We start from the raw sequence: 13,706 nt of genomic DNA, 5'->3' as shown, positions 1-13,706 counted from the left end.
GATGTTTAGAGGGGGGTCCTTGTGTCTGTGCCTGTCCATATTGGAGATGGTTGCTTGTTACTACTACATACTGATCCCATGGTGGGTCCCATCCCCATTTTGATCATAGTTGATTTCATTGCATACACATGTGTCTACTAGTGTAATTTACTACTGTATATCTACTGTATGCAACATGTATGTTTTCAGTCTCTGTGACATGGTCACCATGGGTCTTGTTGAAGTTGAGCAGATCATGAGAGATGCTCCTCCGAGTATTCAAAACCTGTTCTTTTCAGTTTTGCCTCAAATCTTGGCCCTCTCAATTTTGATCAGGGCATAAATGCTCACAGAGATATGCTCTGAATTACGGTTTCGAACTGAAGATATGCTCAGAGAGATATGCTATGAATTTGATTACGGTTTCAAACTGAAGATATATATGTTGTAATGATGAGTACATGTTTAGATATACTATCCGGATGTTGGTCTTCTCAAATCTAAAAAATATATGCAAGAATTATATGACTTGTCTTATTGCTCACGTTGTGTTTATCGGCTAACACATTACAAAACTGCAGAAGTAGATGCAGCTGCACGGCACTTGCACTCTTGAATACTCTAGTTAACTGAGATTTATGGCGGCAAGCATTTGTATTGGATGAAATTGGATGCGTCCAGTGACGTGGCATGACGACATTGGTCATGCCTAATTAACCTGTATTGAAAAAAACTAGGTTAGGAGGCCCATGGTATAATAGCCAACCTTTGCAAAAGGTCAACGTAGACTTGGTTTCTTTTCTTTGCCTTTTACTCATAGAGAATTTGTTCTCTTGTACCTTGTACATATAAAAACGACCATTGTGTCAACACTAATGCCCTAACAATATAGAGTGTACCACTTTACTACCATTACTATCATATGATAATTGACACAATAGACACAAGGAATGTTACAAAGAAAAGCCGCGGGAAAACAGGTCAACGGTTCGAAAACATGGAGGTTGTTATAACCGTCAAGATTTTTACAATTTAGGAGTTTAATATACTACTCCCTCCGTTTCGAAATGGTTGACGCCGTTAACTTTTTATCATATGTTTGACCGTTCGTCTTATTCAAAAAATTTAAGTAATTATTATTTTTTTCCTATCATTTGATTCATTGTTAAATATATTTTTATGTAGGCATATAATTTTATATATCTCACAGAAGTTTTTGAATAAGACGAACGGTCAAACATGCGCTAAAAAGTCAACGGTGTCAAACATTTCGAAACGGAGGGAGTATAACTTAGAACAAAAAAAATTCCATGATTTTTTTATCGAACTCGCTGAAGATCTACCATAATAGTTTATCTTGTCGAAAAAGTTACCTCAGTTCTCATCCAGACAACGTGATCTCGAGCACCGATTTCCAGCAATCAATTAACTGAACTGCACGAAAAACACTATTTGCTCCACACATCTCAACAGGATGAGAGATTCAGCATCACCACGCAAAAAAAAAAAAAGCTGAGATTTGAGCAACTAGCTAGCAAATGGTCCCTCATTTGGTGATATGAGCAGATCTTGCATGTGGGGCCAAGCAGAAGCAGGGCCGCGGTGCACTACACTACTGCTGCTGCTCCTGCTGTTTGGCTCTTCCTCTCTGATCTCTTTCCTCTTTTGCCCATTCTAGCCTTTCCAATTCTCAATTTCTTCCTTGGTTGGGAGTACTTAGTTGTGCTCAGCTTTGGATTTGATTAGGTTATCTTGAGTACAATCCTCCTTTCCTTTGTGGGCTAATTGTGATTTTGCACCTCTCCATTGGTTGCTTAGTTTAATTACTAGCTAAGCTAGATTATGTGCAAGATCAAGAATCGATTGGATTATGAGTGGCTATATATATTGGCTGATGATTAAGCTAGATCATTACATTATGAATGCCAATGGATTCTATTCTTCTGATATTTTTGTTGCAGATGTATCATGGAGCAATGTTGCAGTGGTGGTGACAGTTGGCTGAGTGCTTCTTCCGGATGGCATCCTGGCTTTGTACACTTGTCTGAAACTCTGAACTTAAAGGAGAAACGTGTAGCTGGATGGCTAGCAGAGTTGCACGGCCAAGTGCTCCGTTTTCTTCAGGGTCTCTTTGCCAGATGGAGACCTGCATTTGCAGCGAATTCACGATGGAGAAGAAGAAATTCAGAACGTGGCCACTGCAAATTAATGTGGCTGGATTGTTGTTAGACAGTTTCATGTAAAATTTCATCTAGAAAACAGAGCTGAGCAGAGACCGGCGGCGAGCCATGGCCGGAAAAGTTGCCGGCTCTGTCGATCGGCGGCCGGCCGGTGACCGGGCGCCGTGCAAACCTCCTGCAGTTTTTGGCTGTCCCCCGGTGCATGCAAGAGAACAAAAGCCCCACTTCCTTTTAGGAGTGTTGTTGCAATATTGCTGCCATTTGCATGGTAGCCTCCCTGCTCGTCTCTGGCTAACTCCTACTACATTGCCATGCTTTTGCTTTCCGTGGAAAGCTTGCCTGTACTTTGAAACCAACATGTGTACCAAGTACCAACTTTGCCATGTTGCGTTAGCTTTTGATTGTGTGAAGTAGTATTTTTTTTTCTTTGGAGCAAGATGCAAAGATTGTGTTTAGTACAGGGCAGCTACCTGGGTTTTACTCTATCCGTTCTAAAATATAATTACATTATGGACTGATAGAGTGAAAAAACAGGATCACTATGCGGTAGACAGATGAAAAAACATGCTATCCTCCCCTCTCTGGTCTAGATCAAATATAATCTTACATCTTTTTGCTCCATGATTTTTTTTAGGAAATTTTTGCTCTATGATTAATGAAAGTTCAAGTGGGGAAGCTTCCTCCCCAGTGACCCGTCAAAAAAAAAGGAAGATAGATGGTTTTTATTGGTTGAGATGATAAAATGGACGAAGAAATTAAACGAGAGATAATTATCGAAGTACATTGAGAAATTGGCATAATCTAGAATAAATTTTGAATGGCAAAAGTTACTTTGTAATTTTACTAAGAATGGTTCATGCACCAACCTATTCTAATAAGCCGTTTAGATGGGGCCTATGAATCACTCTCTCTTCTGGTCTGACCAATGGATCGACGGCCGCTCAATGGCGTCCTTGGCTCCAGATCTCCTCTTCGCGTTCCCCAGCGCCTCCGAGGTTCGCGCACAGTTGCTTTTGCCCTAGCGAACAACTCCTGGGTCTCTGATATCCGCGGTGCCCTCACTGCCCCGGTCATCTCCCAGTTTCTCCTTATCTGGGATGCAGTGCTTCACGTACAGCTCTCGTCGGGTGTCGAGGATCGTCTCGTTTGGTGCTGGACAGCTAACCAGCGCTACTCTGCACGTTTGGCATACCAAGCTTTCTTCTATGGCCAGCATTCCTTTGCTTGTGCTGATCTTCTCTGGCATGCAAAGGGTCCTGCCAAATGGGTTCTTTCTTTGGTTTGCTTTCCAGCAGCGCTGGTGGATGGCCGATCTCCTCTAGAAGCGTGGCATCGATAGTCACTCGGCTTGCCCCTTTTGTGCTCAGGATCTTGAGACGGCGAACCACATCCTCCTCGACTGCGCGTTCGCTCGGCAGGTCTGGCTCCGGGTATTGTCGCCTTCTGGCCAGTCTACCCTCTTCCACCCGTGGCAGTTGGTTCCAGGACTGGTGGCCGTCCTCCAGGGCCTGCTTACCAGAGCACCTCCGCGACAGCTTCGACTCCCTGGTGCTCCTGGACTCTTGGTGCCTGTGGAAGGAGCGAAACTCTAGGGTTTTCGACTCCGCTCTTTCTTCGGTCCCAGTGGTTGTAGAGTCCGTCCATGCGGAGGGCCATTTGTGGTCTTTAGCTAGCGTCGCCGCTTTTGGGGATTTGTTTGGAGTCTAGCATGGCTTAGCCCCTTCCCGCTGCTTGGAGTCTGTTTTTAGCCGCCGTAGTTTCTCTAAAGCTTCAGCTTCAGTTTTTTCTTCTTTTGCTTTTTCTTCCTTCCCCTAGCGTAAGGCAGTCTGGCTGATTGCGGTGTGTAACTAAAACTCTTTTTTTTCTAATATATTGACGTGCAATCTTTTTGCGTGTTCGGAAAAAAAAAACTCTGGGCCGTCAGATGCTGCTGAAATTCTGTCTCCCTTTTCCAGCCATCGAAACCTACATTATTGTAACGCAACTTTTGAGTTGGAGTTGGATTATCTCGTATAAATCATTAACATTTTTTTCTTAAGAAAAAACCTTCATGTTGTAAAATTCTATAGGAGTGAGCACTTTTCAAACCTTATTTGAGGCGACGGAGTACGAGTTAAGCCGACATGCAAAGTGCTAAAACATGTAGTACTAGCTTAATTACCTACGCTGGCAATTAACAGAACAAAATTGTACAAGTTGAAGTACACACACATATGTACATAAACTGTCATCTAGTTGTTGCCTGATGCACTGAACATGAAGCAAACAGTCAAACATGGAGCAGAGCAAAGAGGGATCAGTGGGACAAGGATTCTTCAGAACCTAATAATCAACCCTGCACAAGCTATGCAGGCTGCTGGTCAAGCCAAGACCGGGAGGCACTTGTGCATGGTGTCGTCAGTTAATCAACAAATCAAGTTGTCCTTTGGTGACAAATATTCCCTGGAGCCATAGACCAACCAGCATCATAGTAGATTATAACGGCAGCTGGTGCATCGCAGTGCAGGATAGAGGAGAGGGAAGAAGCAGCCAAATGCAGGCAGCAAACGGTGCAGGGATCGATCGATTAAACATTGCCCATCCCTATTGGCCACATGGATTTGATTAGTATATATAGTTAGCATATGCAGCATGCACTTGCTATTAAATTAAACTTACTGCAAAGTTAAAAGGAGATCACAGAGGTAGATACTAGATTAGCTTAGCTAGCTAAGCACATGAAGTGAGTAGTAGTAGCAGTAAATTACTCTCTCCGTTTCAAGTTACTACACATTTTGACTTTAGTTAAAATCAAACTATTTCAAATTTGACTAAGTCTATAGAAAAAAAATTAGTAACATTTTCAACCCAACATAATTTTATTGTGAAAATATATTCAATTATTAATTTAATGAAACTAATTTGGTATTATAAATATTATTTATGTATAAACTTAGTTAAATTTAAAATAGATCAAAGTCAAAACGTCTTATAACCTTTTAACGGATAAACGGATGAATCAACATGTATGATGATATATGCAATGCAGGGGCAATGTGCGGGTGGAGAAGATGAGCGGAGGAGATTCTCTCTGCATGCGGAATCTCCTGCAGCCTGCTCGCTTGATCCCGTCGGGGAACGCGCCAGCGCCACGCCAGCCACGGCTCTGTGTCCGCGCCCGGCGCGGCGCGGCGCGCACACGCCATGCCATTGCCTGCGCTGCAGCCTCAGCGCGCGCATATGGCGCCCGCGTGCGCGCGGGGCAGCGGGAATCACTGCGCGATCCGCGGTTGTTGGCGGGCGAGACCGTCGTGTCGTCGCGTGGGGGATGAGATGAGACGGGTTGTCGTTAACGGTGGCGCGCTCGCGCGCGGCGACGATGCCGCTGGCTGCTTGGGCCGCGGCGTGCGCGCGGCAGGGCAGGGCAGCGCGCGGCGACGGCGACACCGACGACGACGCGGCGTGCGCGCCACTCCGCGACCGCGCGCACGGATGTGTCATTTACGTATTTACGTGCTCGGCCACTCTCGTTGTCGGGTGATCGGCCGGTGCCGCGATCGTGTCACTGACTCACCGGCACCGCCCACTGACGATCATTTTATTGTGGAGATAAAAAAGTGTCAAAACACAGCCGTAGCAGCCAGCAGCGTGTGTGTGTGTGTCTGGTCACGTTGTTGGTGATCAAACTACGCTCACGACACACTCATCCTTATAGACACACACATACACACACTACCCCTATGAACATATCCGAAAGAGTAGACTGTCAAAATTACCATGGACATTTCACTGTCGACACAGGTACGTTGCATACCGCTGAAAGAATAATTAACTGTAAATGCAAGCACTCATATCAAATCTAGGACTTGAATCTGAGTGGGTTGGTTCCACAACAAGGAACCTAACCAGTTAAGCTACGATTACTTCACAAACTATGATCTTGTTTGGAGGAATTTAATATCTATCTATCTATTATATTATTAAAACAACTTTGAAATAATACACCACGTTTGCTGTGGAGACTAAAAACTCTCATATTGATTGGAGAAAAAGAAGAATATCTTAACCGTCATACCATGGTGGGTCTGGGTTATAGCGGTATATATTGAATGATATAGTTATATACAAAATATAATTATATCTATAGAAATAGAATTAACATAAGAGTTGTATATAAAATAACTTATAGAAAATAGAAGGTAAGAGTTATATATAAAATCCACATATTGTTACAATACCTATAGAAATAAATTTCCAGAATTTTATATAATTCTAACTCTATACATGAATTATCTAGCTCCGTACAAAACTGCGCGGGGACAATCTTCTAGTTTTAAGAAATAGTTGGTTGGTAGTTAGTGTTATGAAAATAGATGCACAACGGAGACACGAATTTTACGTGGAAAACCCTTGCGGGAAAAACCACAAGCGCTGACCGACAATGATCACTATTGAGGAGTTAGATACAAATGCATGGGATACAGTGGGTTGTTGCACCTTCCCTGTACAACTTACAAGAGATATATATATATAGGAGAAATCTAGGAGTTATAGTGGGAAAAAGACTTAGTCATACTAGAAAATTAATCATAATAGTAAAGTTCTATTAGGAAACTTATCTGAATATATTGCATACCTAAAATTTGGATTACAGTTAGTTTTTAAGAATTTGGATAAACTGGCTCTTCTGACTTCTAATTTATTTTCTAGATCTTTCTTAAAACCTTTATTAAAAGTTAGGGCCTGTTCAGATTGTAGCCAAAATAAACTTTACCAAGTTTTGACAGGATTTCTTATGTATTGACCAAATTTAACAACATAGATATTTTTAATAACTTTGCTAAAAAAAATAGTATGGTTGAAAATGACGTAAAAGTGAACAGGCCACTATACTGTTTAGATAAGTTTTTAGTTACGAGAGAAGCTAAGCTACACTGACAGATGCCCACCAAACAGATCCTATTAGTTTTTTTTTTATACGAACAGACCCTATTAGTTAGCATAGATAAGTTGGGTTTTGCCTTTCTGCGCAACATATGGGCCCATGGGTCGTGGAGAATATCAATCGAAGTCAAGGCAGTCCTGCTTGGGCCAAGCCTAATCATGAATGCCTATATTTTAGAGACTTAGAAATAGTTTAGTTCACTTTACGTCTCTCAATTATAGACCAAGTTTCATTCGCGTCCCTTATCTGCGAAATCGGGTATATAGCGTGCCCCAATTATCAAAATCAATGAAAATCGAATTTCTTGGCGGTTTGGACGATGGTTCTGTCCTACATGGCACCCACATAGAACATTGACTCCGATCTTCATCCCACGTAATACTTACATTGGAGTTGAAAAAAAATAAACCACTCATGTTAGTCAAATAAATAAGAGAGAATCCCTTATATACCACTGAAAATTTGTCTGATCCATTGGATACCACTGAAAATTGGCTCTTTCCTTATATACCATTGGTTCAAATGTTCGCTCCCTCTCATGCCACTGCCGTCCGTTGACTGGTAGTTGACTATTGATAGGATGTAATCACTTGTCAGTTTTTTACATAAATGACAAAAATACCCTTTGGCCCAAACATGAGAATATGGCCCAATCGTCCAAGTGGGCCAAGCCCAACATCCCTCACCTCAACAACACACTATGTTAGTATGCACCGGGAGTTGGTTATGCGCTGGGAGTTAGTTTGATGAGTGCTGATGCACCATGTCAGTATGCATTTTGGTATTCTGTGGTCATTTAAACAACTTCCTATAATATTTGTTGCATATTCTGTGCTACTGTGTATATCTCCTTGCTCCAGCAAACAATCTGTTTGTTATTTTAGCTGTTTAGCTGTGCATTACAAACAATGTGCAATTACACATTATCTTAAATGTCTATCAGGAGCAATCTATTATATTGCTTGAATGTTTTGTTATAGTGTGAAAAACAGAGAAATGTTGTGCTCCCTAGTAAATATTGTTGAAGCTTTTGTTCGAGAAGTACATGGTTAATGTATGTGGAAAATACATTAATGCCATAACATATTGCTTTGTTCTACTATGAAAAATAGAGAAATATGTGCCTCAAAATTATGTGACTGAAAAATATTCATATATTCAATATATAGATTAATGCTATACATTCATATATTCATTTATTCCAAATATATGTGATGCCTAGCTATAATGTACTTCCTCCGTTTCACAATGTAAGTCATTCTAGCATTTTCCATATTCATATTGATGTTAATGAATTTAAATAAATATAATGAATCTAAATAGATATATATGTCTATATTTATTAACATCAATATGAATGTGAGAAATGCTAGAATGATTTACATTGTGAAACGGAGGGAGTAGTATATAACTGACATACTAACACCTACTGCATGCATATCAACTCAAGAAGGGCAAATACGTCATTTCACTCTACAGTTAACAGTCAACTACCGGTCAACGGATGGCAGTGGCATGAGAGGGAGCGAAAATTTAAACCAATGGCATATAAGGGAAGAGCCAATTTTCAGTGGCATCCAAAGGATCAGACAAATTTTCAGTGGCATATAAGGGATTCTCTCAATAAATAAAAATCCGGTGGGTCGACATATCAAGTCAACCCTCTCTATTTCTTCCCCCTCTCTCCCCTAGCGGCAACGAGCTTTTTCCGACCAAGTCCCTCTGGAAGCTAAGAGCATCTCCAAATCTCACTCTCCAAACGTGCATTTAGCCAGCTTGCAAAAAATTTGGATAGTCAAATATGCCTTTCACTCCAACAACCTCTCTATTACAGTTCTCCACTCTACCCGTGTGGTCCCACATGTTAGCTTCCCTAATTATTTTCACCCTTCTTCTCCACCCCTCGTCTCTCTCTCTCTCTCTCTCTCTCTCTCTCTCTCCCTTTCTTCTTCTTCTCCTCTCATCTCCGCCGGCCGAACCCGTGCGGCGGCTGTGGAGCCTCCGCCGCGGAGAAGGGAAGGCGGCGGCAAGGAGGGCGGTCGGCCAGCGGGAATTGCGGGAGTGGCGTGGGTGGCGGAGGCGCTATGGAGTCCGCGCGACGGAGATGGGAAGGCGGCGGCGAGAGAGGCGATCGGTCGGCGGGAGCTGTGTGTGCAGCGGAGATGGGAAGGGCGCGGCGAGGGAGGTGGTCGGCCGGCGGGAGCAGAGCGGGCGGCGGAGGCCGGCGGCAATGACGACGTGGCGAAGGAACGGCACGCAGAACGGTGGGACGATCGAGGAGATGGCGGACGGAGAGAGAAATGGGTGGGCCCATGCGTGGGGCCCATGATTGGCAAGGGAATTTTGGTGGCCATCTTTGGCCAGTGAGAGGAGCTGTTTGGCTAACCGGATGGCAAGTCTCTTGTAGTGTGTTTTTCATTCAAGATTGTCAAATTTTAACTTAAAGAGTGAGATAGCCACTCTCTTAGAGATGCTCTAACGGCGAAGGACAATAGGGGCTTTCTGGCTAAGGGACGTGAATAAAACCCACTCCATGGCTGAGGAACGTAAGCTGGACTTTTTCCTAGGGACTCAGCGGGCGATTGGGCCCAACCGAAAGATATATCATATATGGGCTGGACATTGCTCATATGGGCCGAACAGTTGTGTGGGGGGCCCACACTCGGGTGCGTGTCCAGCCCAAGCACAAAACCGACGCTGTCCTTTGCCTTCTTCCTCCGTCGTCGTCGTCGTCGTCTCCTCGATCGGGTTACCACGGCTGCGGGCTACGGCGACTAGCTTCCTTCTCTCGCCGAAGCGAGACCTCGCCTCCCCCGAGGTATTCCTCTCTCCTCCTCCTCCGCCTCCTCCGCGGTGCTAAGCCGGCGTAGACCGGAGATCCATCCGGATTTGGATGGGATGGGATCGGTTTGGTTTCCTTTTTTTTTTTTCACCCCCTCGGCGGCGTTGAAATCGTAGCTTGATTTGACACCTGTTTCTACGATTAATCGGACAGATTTCCGATGATTCGTTTGGTTACTTATGGAATAGTAGTTAATTGCACTTGATTTCCACTAGATTCGGGGTTCAGCTGAACCCGCATGAGGCCATGACCCGCTGTAGATCCCCTTGTGGTTGATGTTTGCGCAATAGGAAAAAAATAGAGGATCCAATTTTGGATTTCCTTGATGCCCAAAACCCCGGGGCACGTCCTCACTGTGGCGTATGATTGTGTGTTAGATTGATACGGAAGAGATCTAGTGAATGATACTTTGGAATTTGTCTCTGCAGGAACCTGTGTGCAATAATTTGTTGTTACCTCTGGCATCCATAAGATGGAGGTCCTGAGTTGGAGAACGGTGTGCCTCTTGGTTCTCTGCACCGTGGCGTTGCTGCGCCCGGCTGCGGCTATCCGCTTTGTGATTGACAGGGAAGAGTGTTTCTCGCATAACGTGGAGTATGAGGGGGATACGGTTCATGTATCGTTCGTGGTGATCAAGGCTGACACCCCATGGCATTATAGCGAGGACGGAGTGGATCTTGTGGTAAGTGCTTTAACTCATTTTGCATCTCTGTGTATACCCTACATGAATAGGTATTGGACTTGTTGATCTGTCATGTTCAATGCGACAGTTAGTTCAAACTTGAAAGCATGTTTGTTTTGAACCTGTAAAATAAAATCTTGATAGGATCATAGGACTAGTAAAAAGTTCTCCTAACAAACTAGATTAGAGCACATTGCCTCCTTAAACGTGCATCTTAAATCTTGAACTGTTATCTTGACAACTTTTCATATGCAAAACAGGTTATTAGGCTGTCTGAACTTTCTTTAAATTAAACTTCATTATTACTGTTGAGCTCCATTTTTTTTTTCAAATACCACCGCTGTAGTGCTGTACAATACAACTGTTAGTAAAATATTTGGCTGCTGATAGGTTGACAGCTTTAACTTGTTTTGTTGATTGCACTGAGACTTCCTTTCAGGAACTTTAGTTTCAGTTTCTAAAGTTTGCCTTCTTTTTCTATGATCATGGTTTTATTGGAATAGATGGACATGGTCTGAATACACCAGATAACTGGCTCCTGTTTGGGTTTGATAGGCTCAGGTTAATCAGTTTGTATGCTTTTAGTCTTCCTACTGGAGTGCATATACAATAAACCTCTGTTTGTCAAACGATGCATTTGCATCAGACGTTCTAGCACTCAGTTGGCCTGTGAAATAAAGCATGTTAGCAATCTATTTTTGTTGCACATCGTACTTATGAACTAATGATGTTATGTATAACATGCCTCCATTCTGACGAATCACAGGTTAAGGATCCTAATGGTGCTCAAGTCCGTGATTCTCGTGACAAGACTAGTGATAAGTTTGAGTTCATAGTTCAGAAGAGAGGCGTCCATCGCTTCTGCTTCACCAATAAATCCCCATACCATGAAACTGTAGATTTTGATGTGCATGTTGGCCATTTTTCGTACTTCGATCAGCATGCGAAAGATGGTATGGATTTCTGAAGTTTCTATACTTTGGCTAAACTATAAGTTACTGCCATCTCCAACTTATCTTTTCTGTAATGGATGCAGAACATTTTGCTCCTTTGTTTGAACAAATAGCAAAATTAGATGAAGCGCTTTACAACATTCAGTTCGAGCAGCACTGGCTAGAGGCCCAAACTGACCGACAAGCTATATGTAAGTTTTCTCTGTTACCATGCCATGTATAATACTATTTAAAATGTTTTACTATTGTTCCTGTTGTTTTTACTATCATAACTTGATTCTCATCATTACCTATGCCGTTTATTCTGGTTATTTAGCTAAAACCACTAGCAGTTACCACCTGTACCTTGTCTCTAGCTCTATAAGTTATTATGTAGATATTTATATGTTCCTCTGTTGACCTAAAAAGGATGCAATGTTTGTTGTCCCTTCACCGAGTGACAATAACATTTATTGGCCTCCATACTTCATGAAGTCTGAGAACCAGAACCAGCAATCATTTTTTCTTGGAGTGCTTTACCTTTGGCCGTTACTTATCCTTCTACAGGAGGCATCTACAATGTTGTGAGCTCAGTATTGCTAACCAACAAGCCATGCCTTTTTGCTATCTCTTCTTGGCCTTTTCCAGCTGCTTATATCTGTCAAGTTAGATATCATCTAATATTGTTCCTATTGTTTAACTTTATTCTCATCCATAGATATGCCATACATTCTGTTTTGTTTAGCTAAAACCACTAGCTATTACCAACTATAGCTTTTCACTAGCTCTATAAGTTGTAACGTAGATGTCTATATGTTCATTTAATGACCTATAAAAGGATGCAATGTTTCTTGCCCCTTCACTGAGTGACATAATACCCGTTATTGCAACCATACTTCGTTAAGAAGTCTGAGAACCAGCAATCATATTTTTTTTCTTCGAGTGCTTGCCTTTGGCCGTTACTTGCTATATCATTTTTGATAGGAAGTATCTACAATGTGTCAGCTCAGATTGCTACCCAAGAAACCATGCCTTTTTTAACTATTTTTTCTCTGCCTTCCAGCTGCTTATATCTGTCAAGTTAGATATCATCTAACCTCGTCTTTCCTGGTATCATGCAGTGAACGAAAACATGAGCAGGAGGGCTGTCCACAAGGCTCTATTGGAGTCAGCAGCGCTGATTGCAGCTAGCGTCATTCAAGTCTATCTATTGCGCCGCCTCTTTGAGCGCAAGTTGGGGACATCCAGAGTCTAAATACTCCAAAAGTAGCAGCTCCTCCTAATTTACACTCTCGTCATCCCAACTAAAGCTGTAATTCCGAACTGTATTGGTTGCTAGATCTGCTGTTTACATGCTGTGGGTTGCTGTCACATAGACCTTTAATTATTATGATTCCATTAGATGTTTTCCTTGAAACTATACTGTCAGGACCACATACTCGCATCAGCTTCACTATGCAGCTTCCATCTACAGCTGCAACGGTCCCATGAATGTTCTCTTCGATTGGAATAGTTTCTTGGTACAGCTGAGAATTGCTATTGGTAGTGACAGGTATCTATCTGGCCTTTCACAAAACAGCACAAGTGAGGCGGGTCTATTTATGCATTGCCAGCCAAACCTGTGATGATCTTTATATCTGTCTCTTTAGAGGATCTTTATATCTGGTTGATGTCACACAAAATATCAACCGGACAACATGCATTTGGAGCCTCTTCCCCAGCAGTTGAGCCTCCAACCACCCATGCCTGAAATTCAGTTACTGATCGATTCTTCTGGCCCAACACCTCAACCAATTTTGCATTGGCAGCAGCAGCAAAAGTGCAAAACGACTCATTCAAAGTAACGAAAACAGCAGTGACAAACAAGAAGTTCAGCATGAATTCTGAGGGCAACGTCCCCTGCATTTTGTAGCCACTAGTAGCAGTAGATGTTTTGATATGTGCGTGTGTGAGCATACCAGAATTTACAGGGTGCAAGACACAATAAATTTGCGAAAGCAACAGATGAACCAGAAGGAGTTAAGTCTGTGCTACACCTAGTGTCAGTACTGGTAGGCACATCACACATGTAGAATGCAGAGTATGCCCACCCAGCAGCACATGGACAGACTGGTCATCAAACATGGCACCATGCCATCCATACACACACAGATCCACTTCTAGAACT

The 13,706-nt window shown here is 42.7% G+C and overlaps 1 protein-coding gene across 1 annotated transcript; it reads left to right on the top strand.

Annotated features, from left to right (window-relative positions):
- The first annotated feature begins 9,784 nt into the window (after positions 1 to 9,784).
- Positions 9,785 to 12,956, top strand: LOC127781140 (transmembrane emp24 domain-containing protein p24beta2-like). Its single transcript, XM_052308051.1, has 5 exons — positions 9,785 to 9,901; positions 10,354 to 10,607; positions 11,374 to 11,560; positions 11,644 to 11,751; positions 12,661 to 12,956. Exons 2-5 carry the CDS (start codon positions 10,398 to 10,400, stop codon positions 12,792 to 12,794), a joined length of 639 nt encoding a protein of 212 aa, XP_052164011.1. The 5' UTR covers positions 9,785 to 9,901; positions 10,354 to 10,397; the 3' UTR covers positions 12,795 to 12,956.
- Positions 12,957 to 13,706: the final 750 nt, after the last annotated feature.

This window comes from Oryza glaberrima, chromosome 8 (genome assembly GCF_000147395.1).
Source record: "Oryza glaberrima chromosome 8, OglaRS2, whole genome shotgun sequence".
Classification (NCBI taxonomy): domain Eukaryota; kingdom Viridiplantae; phylum Streptophyta; class Magnoliopsida; order Poales; family Poaceae; genus Oryza; species Oryza glaberrima.
This window is presented reverse-complemented; position numbering and strand designations above follow the sequence as displayed.